The sequence below is a fragment of the Asterias rubens genome, chromosome 11 (genome assembly GCF_902459465.1).
Source record: "Asterias rubens chromosome 11, eAstRub1.3, whole genome shotgun sequence".
In the NCBI taxonomy this organism is placed as follows: Eukaryota; Metazoa; Echinodermata; class Asteroidea; order Forcipulatida; family Asteriidae; genus Asterias; species Asterias rubens.
Genome location: NC_047072.1, coordinates 14,716,998 through 14,735,081, shown reverse-complemented (window position 1 = coordinate 14,735,081; position 18,084 = coordinate 14,716,998). Strand labels below are relative to the sequence as shown.

At 37.8% G+C, this 18,084-nt stretch overlaps 1 protein-coding gene across 1 annotated transcript in view; it reads right to left on the bottom strand.

Annotated features, from left to right (window-relative positions):
- Positions 1-18,084, bottom strand: part of LOC117296586 (probable ATP-dependent RNA helicase DDX10) — a 37,283-nt gene that overhangs the window by 4,219 nt on the left and 14,980 nt on the right. Inside the window, exons 4-12 of the mRNA XM_033779604.1 lie at positions 10,356-10,476; positions 7,819-7,933; positions 6,800-6,896; positions 5,664-5,768; positions 4,729-4,891; positions 3,231-3,417; positions 2,389-2,565; positions 1,622-1,770; positions 779-1,266 (exon numbers count right to left, since the gene is read on the bottom strand). Of these exons, the coding sequence (XP_033635495.1) occupies positions 779-1,266; positions 1,622-1,770; positions 2,389-2,565; positions 3,231-3,417; positions 4,729-4,891; positions 5,664-5,768; positions 6,800-6,896; positions 7,819-7,933; positions 10,356-10,476 (1,602 nt within the window). The remainder of the gene's footprint in view (positions 1-778; positions 1,267-1,621; positions 1,771-2,388; positions 2,566-3,230; positions 3,418-4,728; positions 4,892-5,663; positions 5,769-6,799; positions 6,897-7,818; positions 7,934-10,355; positions 10,477-18,084) is intronic.

Here is an 18,084-nt window from a genome sequence, read left to right as displayed (position 1 = left end):
TTCAATATTTAATTGTTATAAAAGATTGTATTTTCTGCTTTATGTTTTGAATATACCAACAGAATCAAACAAGAGGATTTTTTTAGTAAAACAGTGGATTTTAATTGTTTTAAGGGAAACTGACTGGGTACAAATAAGCAAAACTTTGACTAGCTAAGGTCTTGTACCATGATGCTATATCAAAGTTCATTTTTAATAAATAATGCACTCAGGTAACACCCCTCCCGTTCATAAAATATAATAAAAATTAAAGGTTTTGCTCATGAAGTATTGCATGAGGAACAAGAAAAACTAAGAAATGCCTGTGCTACCACAGTAGTTCCTGCATACAATCAAATTCAAACACTTCAGTAACGATTCTTCTTCCACCAGTGACGTCACCATCATGAACAAGGCCTGGGCATTCATGAAGAGCATTATATCAAATGAATTAAAACACATATCAAGCAGATAGTAAAAGCCAGGTACATTTTAATCTGATTTATTAGTTATCAATTACAAACTTTTACATGCCATATAGACCATATTGAATAACCCCTTTTTTGCTATGAAAGTCGGCATATTGTAGGGTGAACCGTTTGTGCGTCTAAACGCGTACATCAATGAAGCACGCATCACGCAGCATTCCCGATTTGATTTCTACGGCACACGCACACAAACACGCACAGATGCCATGTTGTAGAGCAGATATTTGAACGGTGACGTCATATTCATCACGGTCTATAGACAAGGTAGTACAGCACACTTCCTTCAAAAGAGATGAATATTAAGTACATACCGGTTTCTCCAGTTTAATGCCAAACACATCTTTCTTCTTGACTACAAGGAAATTCTCTTCCTCATCTTGATCCACCTCTTCTTGGAAACCTGCAAGGTTCTCATTCTCCTGAGAAACATCCTCAGAATCCTCATCAGAGCTGGATTCTTCTTCTTCACTTTGAGATTGTTTAGAAGTCCTTGATTTTGAGATGGTTGTTGACTCCTGATCCTCCTCCTCATCTAGCAGTCTTTGCTTCTCTGTCTCATCTCTTTTAGCCCCACCCTTCATCCTTTGAGAAGCAGTTGACTTGAGCTTTGCCACGATTGCGTCCATATCTCCTTCTTCCTCCTCTTTTCTTGACATCACAGTAAGATTAGCTCCGCCCTTCATTCTCTGAGGTACCGTTGACTTGAGTTTTGCAACAATGCTGTCAAGAGCGTCATCTCCAGCGTCCTCCAGCTCCTCTTCCATTGCCAGATCTAAACCTCTCCTTTGCTGCTTCAGAACTGATAAAGTACAAGGAGCTCATTATTATCAAGAAGTGATACCTAATCTCAGCTCTAAAAGCTCAGGTGCTATTAGACGCACCATGGTTAAATGTCATCAACAATTAATGAACAAGATTGCTGGCATTATGTGTGAATAGTGCTTTGAGACTCAATTGGGTGTGATAAAGCGCTATATAACAACTGCACAGGATCAATACTAAGTTCAGGCTATGAATGTGTACTGGAAAATACTAATGCCAACCATTAATCTAGCCAATTGTTCCCTAAAATGAGAGAACCACCAGCCTTAATAGAAATTAACTTCAAACTCAATACATTAAACGAAACAAATATCCAATATAATATTTCTTACCTGTTTTTGCAGACGATTCCAAAGGGATTTGCCCATCTTCTAGCTCTCGTAGATCCTTCTTTTTCTGTTTCTGCATGCCTTGTTCTTCTTTCCTCTTGGCAGCTCGCTGGAGGAACCGAACTCTTGGTGGGATGGCAAGACCCAAGGAACTGTAAGAAAACATACTTCACTGATTAGGAGAAAGTCTATGGAAGGCACTATGTATGCTGTCTTAAAGGTTATGAAGGCTTCTAGAACAACCTGTAGCATACCGGTGGTACAATAACTCACACTTAAGAAGTAACTAACTAGTTAACTTGCCAGCCCTCCTCCAAAAAGAGATTTAGACATGATTGCACCCGCAAGTGTACTAGTCACTTCAAATTTCAAACACCCCCACTCACACTATCAGTGTGCTTTAATTTTCTTCCAGGTGAGGCAAATACATCACAAAACCTGCTAAAATGTAATTACAATTTCATCTAAAATTCGACGAGTGCCTCCTACATCCAGTAAATCTTTGTCACAGAAATACAAGTATTGGATGCACAATTTCACAAAGCTACTTAAACAACAAATAAAAAGAGCCAAACAAAAAGAGAAGATGTTTTAGATGTGGGAGGAAAACCCAAGAGAATTATTCCAGAGAAAACCCGTGCAGTATAGTACCGACTGAAAACCTACTCCACATAGTGCCCCCAGTGGGATTCAAAACCAGGCACCCAGAGGTGGAAGGCGAGGCAAGACACCACTACAGCAACATGACCCCCCCGGAATGGTGTACTTACAATGAATACTTTTCCAGTGGAAGTTTGGAGACATCAAACACTTTCTTGTTTTTCATGAGGTAGACTGACTTGATGTAGTTAATGAAGCAACGTTGGGCAGATTGTTTGAGGTCATTGCTTTCTGCACACTGAGACTGTAGCTTTCCCTGTATGCTCAGCTTACGATTTGGATTCACACTAGAGTTCAAGAGATGGTACAATAATGGTAAGAACAGGATGTCAAAGTATAAGGCAATTCATGGCAGAAGATTTGTAATCTTTTGTTTTGTATTTGTGCTGTTACTGATGTCAAATGCTTTAACTGTCTGCCATTGGTCTGCCACAAGTTTCGCTTGTGCATTATTACTTCACATAAGTATCTTGTTATGTGAACAACTTTGAAACTTTGCATGGTGGAAATACGATATACATGTAGAAAGGTATGCGGTAACACCATGTAATGACTATCTCTAATGAGTTGGGGTGGTTCTGAAAAGAACCGTTGGTTTCAACTCGACGTTCCGATCAGTATGCTCTGATCGTCCACTGATCGAAACGTCAAGTTGAAACCAACGGTTCTTTTCAGAACCACCCCAACTCATTAGAGATAGTCATTACATGGTGTTACCGCAAACCTTTCTATAACAACTTTCTTAATTTTCCGAATGCAAATTTAAGTGGCCACTTGTGACAAAGCAAGTCATTGTACCTCACTTTACTAAAATCTAACTCTCAAATGGCTAATTGTCAAATAACCAATTCAAAAGTTAGTTGTACAAATGTTGTACTTAAGAAGCTGGTTGATTCAGAAAGAACAGTATTACAGACGACACCACAGAGAGATCATACAGTGAATAACTTACTTGATTTTCTGAATGGGTATTTTTCTTTCTGCGAGCTGTTTGCTCATCTCTTCTTCCTCTGAAGGTAGAAGGATCAATAGAGACTCTCCTCCTTGTTCGTATCTTGCTGTCCGACCGACTCGATGGATGTATGTACTGGCATCCTCAGGGCAGTCTACTTGCACAACCCAATTCACCGATGGGAAATCTAGGTCAAAATCAGTCAAGAAATATTGGATAAAGTGGTGTGGTGGTATAAAGCCTGGTTCATCCTTCCTGTGAAGGCGAATGCAAATTTTGATGTCAGATGGCTGTTTTTGCAGTGAATGTTTGGCAGGAGTTGAACACATTTCAACTGTTGTGAATTTGTGACGTCAAAATTTGTATCGCATTCACATGAAGTATGAACCAGGCTTTACATCTGCTCTAGAATGGCAAAGGTCAAGAGTTTGAATCCCACCTGTTAAGTAATATGCCTGTGTTCCTCCCTCCCCACACAAAACACAATAAAGATCTGAGTGGACAGTGCTTAACCCACATTGGTGATGGGTAAAACACAAATAGTAAACATGAGACAGTGTCAAACTTGAGGGCCTCTTACTTTAACTAAGGCCAGTGGCTGCTATGGCTATGTACAAGAAGACAAAGTGATCTAAAGACCATCACACATCATTCAGTAAACATCAGAGACTTTCTTCTATTGAGTACAGCCTTCAAATCATGATTGAAGATAAACATACTGCCAGGCACACCCCTTCAAATCATGATTGAAGATAAACATACTGCCAGGCACACCCCTTCAAATCATGATTGAAGATAAACATACTGCCAGGCACACCCCTTCAAATCATGATTGAAGATAAACATACTGCCAGGCACACCCCTTCAAATCATGATTGAAGATAAACATACTGCCAGGCACACCCCTTCAAATCATGATTGAAGATAAACATACTGCCAGGCACACCCCTTCAAATCATGATTGAAGATAAACATACTGCCAGGCACACCCCTTCAAATCATGATTGAAGATAAACATACTGCCAGGCACACCCCTTCAAATCATGATTGAAGATAAACATACTGCCAGGCACACCCCTTCAAATCATGATTGAAGATAAACATACTGCCAGGCACACCCCTTCAAATCATGATTGAAGATAAACATACTGCCAGGCACACCCCTTCAAATCATGATTGAAGATAAACATACTGCCAGGCACACCCCTTCTCTGAGCGATAAGTGTGTACTTGGATCTTTTATTAAAAAGTGCATTGATAGTTTCAATAACAACACATTTGACCTATTGCTTTACTTCCCATCTGAAGAAAAAACAATAATTGTTGAGTGTCTTGCTTAAGGACACAAGGGGGTCACGACCGGGTCTCAAACCTAACCTTTGCTGATCAGAAACGCTAGAGCTTGAGTTCGAAGCTCTTAACAGTTAGGCAATGACATCCCCAACATTTTTGTCGGACAATTTGAATTCAGAATAACAGATTATCTCATTGTTCTCACCTAATCCTCTTGCAGCTATATCTGTAGCAAAGAGTACAGCATGTTGTAGATTACAGAACTCATTGTAAATAGCTACCCTCCTCAGCTGATGTAATGTTCCATACAGAGCCATTACAGTGACGCCAGGATGAAGAGCACAGAATACTTCAAATGTGTATTTCACCTTCAGAGAAAATCAGCCAAAAATGTTCAACTATAGTTCACTTCAATAAAATTTAATTACTTATTCATCATGCCAGCATGAAAATCATTTCCTTGGTTTGCACAACAACAAAATATTTTTAAAATGTATATGGTGGGGTCAATGGTTGGAATCTCACCCGAATCTTAACAGTACACCCAAGTAGTATGGATGTGGATTTTTTTCCCCACAAGACTCGGGGTAAGCATACAAGTCAAAAGTGCTTTCATTCATCGGTGTATGCGTAAACATACATAATATTTTGTACATTCATGCACAAGCACTCCACACTAAAGCTAAAAATAGTAGCCAAGTAATAATAACAATAATAATCGAAGTCTTGTATAGCGCCGGTATCCGCCAATGCAGGCGCTCATGGCGCTTGCTCAAAAAATCCGCACTCTAGTCAGCTTGGCTCCAGGTGCACTGCGTCGCGATATCTCAAAAAAAGTTATAGTCATTTTGATCACAAACAAGTGAAAATGTACTAACATGTAACTGATATCCTGCCTATTTTTCCTGCTGTTTTTAGCTTACCAGAAACTGGACCCAGGTTTAAAAGTCCATGAATGAACAATCATGACCTTTCCCAACCTCCCCTAAAAAACACAAGGGACGTTGGTGAATTAGTGTTTTAAAGAAGTCATGTGAAAGCTTGTTAAATAGTCACAATGGGACGAAGTGACCTATTAACAGAGGACCTTTGTTACTGGTGCTCGTGTGAATGGGTCTTTAGTCTCTGGTGCATTATTACCTGTTTACAGCTAGCCATGAAGACAAGGATCTTGTGCTTGGTGTGGTTACGAATGAATGAATACAGAAGGTCCATTTTCTGCTCCAGTTCACAAACTATGTAGCTCTGCAAAGTCATGCCAGATAAATATATACATTAATTAATCTACTGCTAAAATTACCTTGAAGCAATCTTTGCATCATAGACGATGACCTATAGGCCCAATTTCATAGAGCTGCTTATGCACAAATCATTGCTCAACAATTTTTTGCTTAGCAGGATACCCTCACAAATGGAACGTGTGACATGGTATTTTTGCTGGTAGCCTTATTCTGATAAGCATACTTTTGTTTTGCTTAGCTACTTTTGTACTACAGCAGCTCAATGAAATAAGACCCTGGACTATGAAACTGCCAACACAACGATCCAGATTAGCAATCAAGCTATGCGCCCAAATTCTTAGAGTTGCTTAAGCACAAAAAGTAGCTAAGTACAACCAAATTATGCGTACCAGAAAAAGATTACCAGCCAAAAGTCCATGTCACATGCACAATCCTTGACTGGTTAGTATCCTGATTATTTGTGCTTAGCACAGAACTGGTCAGCAACATTGCCTGCTTAAGCAGCTCTATTGAATTGGCCCCTGGATCTGGTACTTAAAAACTGGAAAGTCTCGGGTTCAAGTCTCAACAGAATCATTCATGGATGCATTTCCTTCCAAGGACTAAAAAAACACAGTGCTTTAAACTCAATTGGTAAAGCCAGAGAAAGCATAATTACTATTAATAATATTGTAAATATGTTTATGGTAATGGATCAAAGGAACCCTCAAAAGAGCCTTGCTCCAATACCCTTCGGCCTTAAAATACCTGTGAAGAGAAGACATTGAAGAAACCTCAGTTTTAGATGTGAAAGAGATAAAAACAAGTGAAAACCAAAGCAATCAGGTAGAGATTAAAAACCCAATCCACATACATATAAGGCTTCAGTCCTAAGAGAAATTTAAAACAAGTTCCACTGAGGTGAAAGGCAGGAAAGAAACCACTGAGCCAACCTGATGCCCAAAATTACTTTAATATGATTTCAAACAGTTTTACAATATCTTTCCAAATAATCCCTCCAAAGAATCTCCAAGATGTCTAATTGCATACAGTTACCTGTTCTAGCTGTGTGGGTGTGCTGTACTCATGATGTTGATGAACAGCGATGTACTTTGGGTCCTTCAGGCTACACCTGGCCAAGTCACGAACAGATCTACAACAATCAAACAACATTTAATTGTTTTTGTTGTTTTTACTTTCCATCAAATAACTAAAGCCAGTAGATGTACGAAGGCCTGTGGTTTTTCCACAAACATTAACTTAGGTTCCGACTTTGCTCTCCATTTGATGTTGGAAATATGACGGAGATCATGACGGAGCTCGAGCTAGAGCCCAAGACCAGGCCGAAGTTTGGAAGAAGCCCCTGAAACTTTGTTCTTCTTAGGACGAAGCACTGTTCATAAGTAAAGGGCATAGCTGTTTGGTAAATTTCTACTTGAACATTTGAGGGGGCACCAAGGCGATGAATGACTAAGGTCATGGAGACAATTGCATCTGTTGCCTCCATGAAGTAGCAGGACTTTATCTGGGGTACTTGCTTTGTGAGCCAGCTAAACCATTCATTCTAAAGATTCACACAAAATTATTAAACCTTTTTCTCAAGATCCACAGCCTACACTACTGTCCATATGTTAAAACTAAATATTGAAAAGCATATTGAAAGTTGTTGTGATAGCATTGAATTCTTATATATAAGTTTTAAAGAGATTTCACCTAACAATACATCACTGCAATGTGAGGGCTACACCAAACTGATTTGGGCTGTCAACCCAAATCAACTGTCACATAAGGCACATTGCCACCTTCTCCTAGAGCTGAAACAGGGTTAACCCCTTCACAGTCCATATGCACAGGTACAATGTGTCGTCCACTAGGAGCCTGGCTGGTAGAGCAGAATGCACTACCTTCCCAACTCTTTACATAGCAATTATGGGTTAGCTCCTTGCTCAAGGGCACATGTGTCACGACCGGGATTCAAACCTACACTCTGCTGCTGACAACACCAGAGCTTGGGTCCGGTGAACTAGACCAATCGGCCACGACACGCCAAATAATGGATTCATGATGATTCTTACTTGGTCTGAGTGGCAGAAAACAGCATGGTTTGTCTCTCTGTTGGCAGATTGTCCAAGATGGCATTCATGGTCTTCTCAAAACCAAGATCTAAGATGCGATCAGCCTCATCCAGAACTGAAAATGGAGAAAAACAGTTTTAAAAAGGGTCATCGAATCAAAATTTGAACTTTGTATACAAGGGAGTTCTTCACAGCTTATGCAGCCCATGAGTGTACTATAGCTTCAAAGCAAACTACAGAGGGCGCTGTTGATCATCCTCAGTCAAAGAAACCGGCTGCATTCTGAGTAAACTTCAAACCTGTCATAAAGCCATGGGGGTAACAGTTCTTTCTGTTCAATACATTCTGTTGCAGAGTAATTTAGGAATTTGTCAAGATTGTTCCTAATGTTCATTTACGCATCCTTAATCAGACAATGTCTAACCTTATGAAGCCTGTACTCCAAGAGACAGAGAAGCAAGATATGGTAAAGATCTCCCTTAAAACATTCACAAAGCTCACCACAAATGTATACAATTTCTTTGTTCAGGGCATTAGGGTCAAACAAATACAATTTATTTCATGTAGAAACATTGAGAAAGGTTAGGTTGAGAACATTTTTCATTTCAATTTACTTAGTATGAAAGTAATAAGGGAAAACTGATTGGGTAAATTTTAAAAACAAGTTGGGGTTGAACATAGAAAAATTGGCTAGATTGGGACCGTAACCTTTAGATTAACGTGCTGGCGCTCTACCAACTGAGCTATCTAGCCCCCATGTTGGTGGTCATCCTGATCAGTTTGTAAGTATCTTTGTTTATGGGTGCCAGTCAGCAGTCAATCAACCTGTAACTGCAGTATAGCAAAGGAGGTATAGCCAAGGATCACAACATAGTTTAAATACAACCAGGGAAGTGGCAGCAGAGGGGATAACCTTTTACCCTGTCAGTTTCCCGTGTGGTTTATTACTTGGTATTTGAAATAATAAGTTGCAATCCCTTATAAGTTATAAGGGATACCAAGTAATAAACCACACGGGAAACTGACAGAATAAATTTTAAAATAAATTTGGAAGGCACAAAGAAAAAAAAGATATTGAAAAAATGGTGAGAACACCAACATTAAGGCTAGATAGCTCAGTTGGTTAAGCGCAAAGTTAAACCGGATGTTGCAGATTCAAGTTCTCTAATAATCTTTTCTTTGTTCAACCCCAAAATCAATTCATCAATCAATAAGTTATCTTTAGTTAACAAAAAACATTAATAATGTCTTGTTTTGGTTTAACTCAAATTATTTAAATTCTTGGTGTACACAACAGTTGCTGAACTGATAATATAAAAAAAGTGTTAAAGTCTATTTTATTTCCCTTGCTAATACTACTCAATTCACTGAATAAGATTCTATGATGATTTAGAAAAAACAATGGTTCCGGTCTAGGACTTTGCATTCCCGTTGTTGAGTCAAAGACTAAAAACCCTTTGGGCATTCTACAAATCATGAGAAATACTCAAGGAAACTTGGGTTTAAAAAAAAACAAACCAAGAGGATTATTGTATAAACATCTCCAGTCCCTGAAGATTGTTTTCACCAGAATGTTGTTTATCTCTTCATTACATCAATGAGACTAATTGCCAACTAGTATCACCCTACAGGACGATGCGCTTCTTAATGATGTACACAGCCTTGAAGTATAGTAAGCTTTAATGATCTAATTCTAACAATGGAGTCTAATTATACTATAATTGAAACCTTGTACAGCTCTGTGTAATAACTTTGTATTTGGTAACACACACATGTTCAGACACACCTAAGTTCGGACACGCCTATGTTCGGACACACCTATGTTCGGACACACCTCTGTATATTGCATTTTCCTTAATCGTAATCCTAACCTTAACTCCACCCCAAATCGGAGATCACAAGGGGTTATCATAAAATAGGGTTGTTGAACCATAGTTTTGTTGGAACGTAAGTTTATTAGACCATAGGTTTGTTGGAACATAGGTTTGTTGGAACATAGGTTTGTTGGAACATAGGTTTGTTGGACCATAGGTTTGTTGGAACATAGGTTTGTTGGAACGCAGGTTTCTTGGAACGTAGGTTTGTTGAAGCATAAGGTTGTTTGAACATAGGTTTGTTAGAACAAAGGGTTGTTTGGTGGAACAATGATTTGTTGGAATATAGCTTTGTTGGAAAATAGGTTTGTTGGAAAATAGGTTTGTTGGAAAATAGGTTTGTTGGAAAATAGGTTTGTTGGAAAATAGGGTTGTTGGAAAATAGGTTTGTTGGGAAAAAAGTTGTTGGAAAATAGGTTACTTGGAAAATAGGGTTGTTGGAAAATAGGTTTCTTGGAACATAGGGTTGTTGGAACATAGGTTTGTGGGTTCTGGGTGTGAGTTGTGGATGTTGGTTTGGATGTGAGTTTGGGATATTGGTTGTGCTTGTGAGTTTAGGGTGTCGGTTTGGATGCAAGATTAATAGGGGTTACTTGTTGGAATTATTGGCTGGGTTGTGGAATCATATTATTTGGATTGTGGTTAAGGGCAGGGGACTCTTACCCAGTAACTGTAGATTGGAACACTCCAGGCTCACAGTCTGATCGAGGTGCTGCAGAAATCTACCAGGGGTACACACTACTACATTAGTACGGGTAATTCTTTCCATCTCACTCTTCACATCCTGAAAATAGCCAAGGAGCAAAAAATACAATCAGAGTTTTGAGAATATATTCCTTGTCCTTTCACGCTGTGCCATCTTGGGAGACATCTCCAATGACAGACGGCAAGATGATTGAATGGAAGATGTTCTTGCTAAGCAGTTGGCTTGATATCGGGTCTTTGTTTCATTTTCATAAAGATGAATAAGAAGTGTCTTAAAGTTTAGCAAGCCTTCAACTCTCTCTCTTATCTACAAGGCAACACTAATTAAACAATCTGTTGCTAGAAACAAAATTAGTCGGGAACCTTTTAAACATAAAGTGAGAAAGTTTTAGGGAATCATAACATTGGGGGGCCACTTCATAAAGATCTGGAGGTCAAATGTCTTAGTCTTAATGTAGGATTATCTTTAGAGATAAGAAGACTTGATCTATGTATTCATAACATATTAATTAGCCTTGTGTGGTTTAATTGGCAGTGGCAGGTCGGAGGTCAAGCAGAGTAGCCAGGACGGGTTACATCAATCTGTCACATGGACCAGGGGGTGTTGTTACCAAGAGAGTCTGGGAGGGGCTCAGGATCCACTCTCTGGAAGGGCAAACTTAATTCTAGGAATTAGCTCTAATGCAAGTAACCTTCCTCCATGGTTTCAATTTCTTCAAAACAATGCAAACTGGTGACCTCGCTCAGGTCTTGGAGACATACATCTAAAGAGCTGCGGCACCCACGTACAAGTTTACTGCCAGTACCAGCATATTGTTTCTAATAGTTTAAAATTTCCTATTTATGAAAGAAACCAGAGCTTTTTGCTGTTGAGGAGGTCATGAACCAACTAGTAATAAATCTGAAGTATTTGATGGCAAAACTTCAGCTCAATGGAAGGGGCAGGTTTATGTCTGCTCATGTGACTAATATAAAGCTATGCAAATCAGCCTCTTACACATTATGGTGGATTGGTCAAATGAGTTGCCCTGCTTGAGCTCAAATTTAGGAAATAACAGGGCATTCCGAATTCAGCAACACACCCTTTTACAAAAACATTAAATTGAGCATATTGCTCCAGTGCTGAAAAGTTTTCATTGGGTTACAGTGATTAAGCATTTTTAATATAACACTTTGTTTCTTGTTTACAATAATATTTTTAAGGGAATAGCTCCAAGTTATATCAACATAACGTTTACCACAGCCACCTAGCAAAACTGACTGCTGGTACTTTTATCGCTCATTCACAATATTTGATTTGATTTTTTAAGAAAAAGTAAAAGTCAACTCTCCAGATTTGCTGATTTGCTGATAACCCTTAAAATTTGTAAAACTTCTTTGAAAATCCACCGTTTTAAAGCCATTGGACCCTTTCGGTACAGGAAAAAAAAAAAGTTCACAGATTTACAAATAACTAACAGGGTTTACAGAAGGTAGTGGTGAAATACTTCTCTTGAAATATTATTCCATGAAATGCTTTACTTTTTGAGAAATCAGTAAAACAATATCAATTCTCGTTAACGAGAATTACAGATTTATTTTAAACACATGTCATGACACGGCGAAATGCGCGGATACAAGGGTGGGTTTTCCCGTTATTTTCTCCCGACTCGATGACCGATTAAGCCCAAATTTTCACAGGTTTGTTATTTGATATAGAAGTTGTGATACACGAAGTGTGGGCCTTGGACAATACTGTTTACCGAAAGGGTCCAATGGCTTTAAAAAGAATCCCTTTTTTATCACTTAAAAATTTGCATTGTTAAATTCTTACTACTCTCCTTTTTGCCTGCTTCTTTATCTGTGCTTTATATCTTGCACATTTTTACCTGTACATGGCTTTGTGAAGTCTATATGTCACATGGACAGCATTGTTTTAATAAATAGACATTTTTTATAATAAACATTAAGTTTTTCAAACGTGGTTGCTAGAAGAAGTAGGGCCTACTGAATCTATCAAATTCAGGCAAAACCCGTGGTGCATTCTTGAGTGTTTATATAATGGCTTAAAAGTGAATGATACATTGACTGGTATGACTGAAGCAAATCTATCTGTCTTTTATTTATTTTTCATAAGTGTCTGTAAAGCCATGACCTTCCTCAGTGGTTGTGTAGTTTTTATGAGACTGGGTTTAATTGAAGGTTTAATAGACACATACTCATAATCATAAAAATATGCCTCATAAAAACTGGACTGAAAGTACAAGCCAAGGACAAGATAAATCCATAGATTTAGCGACTAATTGGAAGTTTTTCACAAGGCTGCTTGAGTTGATTTATATTAAAAAAATTAATAGTCATATGAAAGTAATGAAAAATATATAGAATAGTTTTTATGACGCTCGGTAAACTACAGTAAGCCCCCATTAAAAAAAAATCAATGTTCAATAACCTTCTTTTTGTTTTTAAATTGAGGGTGGTTGGGTCATGAGAAATAACTAAAAATTTAAATTCAGTTTTGATTCAAATGTTAGAAGAGCTGTCAGTGCAGTTATATTGTTAACAGTCATCCTTGCTATGAAAGTCGACCTCCAAACCTAATGGGGAGATGGCAAGGATTTTTTTGTATATTTTCAGCTGAAAAGTTGCATTCTGGATGTCAGGAAAAGCCATTGAGTTGAGAGATGTTAAAAGTATGTGTAATTCATTTGAGGCATTACTTTGTTCTTTATTGTATAGGGTGCGTTACTTTTCAGTCAATACTTAACAATTGAAATTTGGTGTGGGTGGGTGGGTGAAATTAATTTGGTTAAACAGGATCTTTACCAAATTTATAATTTTGAATTGGCCCTATAATTCATGAAGTGAAAAATGTCTGCGCATGGCACCAATTCTTGTGTGTTCTTTCTACAACCATAATTCAACAGAGAATTTTTGTGCAACTTTTCTTTCACCTGTGATGCTTCAATGAACTTCCGTATTCATTCATGTATTGGATGTGGAGTACAGCTAGTGAGTGTTAACGCCTGGCATAACGTTGATGAATCTTGGGGCGTAAAGTCAAGTTTAGGCTGGCATCATAAAGTGTGTGCAAACACTGATCACATTGGCTGCTCTTACAGGGTTGATTCTGTTCATTTGATAGTTTTTCAAAGATATTTTCGGCAAATAAATTTTATTCATTTCAAACTGAAAGCTCATAAACAGTTAATGAATTTTTACTAATAGTTAAGCAATTCTGTTCTTTAGTGTCATGCAACTAAAAAAGATTAATTCTCAACTGGACAGCAGGTTTTCACTAAACTCTGTTTGTATGCCTTTATTGAATGCTTATTTTGCCATCTTGGGCTTAAAAGAACGCCTTCTAATTAAATGGGCGCGTCTTATTAATTAAATGGGCGCGTCTTATTAAGAAATGGAATGATGGTTTCAAATGAAGATGGAAAATTGCTTTAATATGAAGGTCAAATCAACTGCATTTTGCACACATAGTTTAACGAAACCCTGTTCTAGACTGCAGTAATACCAACCTAAACCATGAAATGGAAATCACAGATCCTCGGAAAGCACATTGACTCCTTTTTTTCTCCTTCTAATATTTTACCAATTACTTTTACCCATTTTTTTACGACTCAAATCCTTACAAGGTAAATTTCTGGCATCCATTCTATGAGTAAAGTCACCACCTTACCTCCCCAGTGTGGAGTGTAGTAGCCTATTTAAATTAAGCTAACCTAAATTATAGCTAGATAGATATAGAGAGCCTTCTAAGGTCACATTTCCACAGCCATGCAGGAGGTCTACCAATAATTGGAGTATTACGCACATAGGGTACGTACATTGTGCCATCCTGTGTTGTGTTTCATAGCATTTATTTGTGCGTTTTAGTAATGTGTGTGCGTGACATGCGCGTATTAAGTACTCTGCCAAGGCAAGTAATAACATAGTGGTATCATCAGATAAAAGTCTTTCACCCTTAAGGTACCATGATGGCCACAAAGGGCTTGTACCAAATGCCCATAGTGGCTGTGACGGCCTACTTTCACTCAACCAATTAGGCCAATGTAAACAAAAAGAATTGATGTTTTTTTAATGTTTCCCATGTTGACATAGTTAACAAAGTTTCTACAAGAAACAAATTTTTGTTTTAAAATATTTTGTACAACAAAAATTGTTTCACAAAAACAACAATAAACTCATGTCTGTGTGTACAGCGATGATTACACAGAAATTAATGTTCTCCAGATCATGTTAAAGCCATTGGACACTTTCTGAGCAGAACAAAAATTTAAACAACTAAAAGTTCACAGATTTACAAATAACTTACAGGGTTTACAGAAGGTAATGGTGAAAGACTTCCCTTAAAATGTTATTCCATGAAATGCTTTACTTTTTGAGAAAACATTAAAACAATTATCAATTCTCGATATCGAGAATAACGGATTTATTTAAAACACATGTGGAAAACATGCGGAAACAAGGGTGGATTTTCCTGTTATGTTCTCCCAACTCCGATGACCGATTGAGCCTAAATTTTCACAGGTTTATTATTTTATATATAATTTGTGATACACGAAGTATGGGCCTTTGGACAATACTGTTTACTGATATTGTGCGATTGCTCTAAATAACTAGAAACTCCTCCATGCCTGATATATTGACTCATCACCAAGGCAGAGTAACTTAAGGTCTTTTGTTTTGACTTCAGGGTCATGTATAAGGGTCCTTGGTTAGAAAGGAAGGTTGTTAGCCAGCTGAGAGGAGAATGAGGCAGGCCTGGACACTCATTATCTCCCCACATACAAGGATTAAACCTTGGTGCTTGACTTCAACAGGAATTGATGAAATTTAAAATGGATAATACACAAACAAGAACCTGGAAACAACACAATGAACGAATGCGAAACAAAACAGAAGGCCCTTTCCTTATTGTTAAAATACTAGTTGGTCTTTGAATCCAATCTTTGTTTGTACCGATGTCAAATTCCATTTCCCTGTATTTCCCTGACCCAGAAAAAAAAATATTTACAGAAAATTAAAAAATATATATCGTTAATTAGCCGTTACAAATTTATAACAACAAGCCTTGATAAATGTTTATAAAAAAAGTGGCTTAATTTAAAGCAATGCTTTCTGCTTCTTCTCACCCATACTATTGGTTTGCTGGTGCAGAACAATGAGCCATTCCAACAGCTTTATTCCACGTACTGCATCTCTTTTAAACTTCTTGCCTGGTGCATGTTTCACTCCATCCTACAATCTAGACTGTTATATGAGGAATGTCGATTCCTACCTTCAGCTCCCTGGAGTTATTTTCATCTTCAATGTTTTTTCTTGTAGCCCCTTACCAAGAGTGGCTTTTAGCTTTTTTTGTAGCAAACTTGCAGAACAACCAAAAACGGAGAAACATGTTTCTCAAACCAAGCAGGTTCAATACTTCACTCTTGTCAAACATGACAGTTTTTTTCTTCCTTTATAAAGTGCACGTCAATGACGGAAATGTGAATTTGTAACAAAACACTTCAAGGGGCACCAGGGCAATGACTAGGGGCTTGGCAGTGATTGCCTTAATGAAGTATCAGGCATGATACAGCATGATTGACTGAATACAGTAGTGGTCTCTCCAAATTTGCTGTAATCTGAAAATAGTGTCCACAGTACATAGCCATGTCCAAATTGTCTGCTATGGCTGCGGCTGTTGCTAAAGGTTACTGGCTATAGTCCTTCTACGCTTCATCATCACCAGACATTCTCCGGTTAACACCTTACACTGCAACTTGAGTTTAAGAGCTCAAGGAGGCTTTTGTAGTTGACTAACACAAAACCCTCCAGCCCACAGTTTGAATGTTGAGTAACCCTGTTGAGTTTTTGTTTAGAGTGAGGAAGAATCCTAGTAAAACAATCATGGGATCAGGCAAACCACCATAATCAGAGTCCAACAGTTTGAATGTTGAGTAACCCTGTTGATTTTTCGTTTAGAGTGAGGAAGAATCCTAGTTAATCACTCATGAGATCAGGCATACCACCATACTCAGAGTCCAACAGTTTGGGTGTTAAGTTTCATGCTGTTGGATTCGTGTAACAGTGAAGAAGGATCCTAATAAATCAGTCAAGGGAGTTAACTGAAATGGGAGTACGGGTAAATGATAATGCGTTCACCAATTTACTTTTTCTCTACAACCACAGACGAAAAAAATAACATACTCATTTCAGACAGACAATATGTCATTAGATAGACACAGCAAACTACAGGTAATTAAGCCCTTTCAATACATGGTTCCTAAATTACATTAGAATTAACGCGCATTCAAAACAGACGAGACTAAGTCTACAATTTTCCAACAATTCCTCCCTTAAAAAAAACGTAACTCATTTAACAAGGAGAACAAAGGGTTTAATGTTTCTAGTCCATTCCATCAAGCGAGACATCCATCAAATCTTCAAATGGCTCACTGTGACCAAGGCCATTTGCATATTGTGACCTTACACAAAAGGTCATCTGCTAAATTACATCCATTAGCCCAGACTAAAAAAAAAGATATTACTGAAATAAAAAAAAACTGCTATGGTTCTTTGTGTTTCATACAGGGTTGGCCCTGAGCAGTAGCTGACTACGGTAGGCGTGATGACTGGAATGAAGGCTAATTAAAGTTTATGGTGCGGGGAGAAAAATATGATGTCCTTCGGAATATTAAGCAAGGATTTGGCTAAAGCCACGGTCCATGGCTACTCACAGTTTAAACGAGGAAGTACGCAAGATGGTCAATTCACTGCTTTTAAATCTAAGTACTTGTGTAATATTTGAAGAGCCATTGGCGATTGACACCCTTCTTGAAGTTTCTTTTATGGAAAGCTTCAAACAGCAAAAAATACCCATTAAAACACAATCAAAATTAAATGGACTTTCCAGTTCTTTATAATCCATCGAGTACATTTGTTTTTCTATTAACAAACACAGTCAATGCAAGCATATTGTATTGTATTCAGAAGTATGACAACTAGAACCAATTGTGACAAATCCATTGAAACTGTTGTATAATCTATTCCATGTGGTATTACAAAGACATGAAGAGTATTGCCAATAGAGGGCGGTATAGTGCATATCCTGCAGACTTGGTCTTTCTATGTATAGCAGTATTCCAAAGGGTCCCACAGTATCTTTAATGGTTTTATTCTAGTTATTGTGGCCCTTTAAAGGCAGCGGACACTATTGGTAATTACGCAACATAATTATAAGCATAAAAACTTGCTTGTTATCAAGCAATGGAGAGCTGTTGATAGTATAAAACCTTGTGAGAAACAGCTCCTTCTGAGGTAACACAGTTATCGAGAAAGAAGTAATTTTCCACTAAAATATTTTAATTTGACTTTGAGACCTCAGAATTAGATTTTGAATCAAGAGGGAAGAGTATTTGCAGTCAAAAAAAGGTTACAAATTAAAATTTAACTTGAAGGAGTTTATGTATAGATGATGGCATTTTGATAACCCTGGAGCGGAGTTATAGATTCCAAGGAGCCTCTGTGAACAGTATCCTCAGCACTAGAGAAGTAGATCAAAAGCAGGAGATCTTACTTATATATCGAGGGAAAAAAAACAGCTCCTTTTGATTCACCAGGTAGACATAAAAATGTTCTGAATTTAGATAAAACTTTAAAAGTCTGAAATTTCTCATGCACATAACTATCAGTTTTATTTCAGTATTGACAA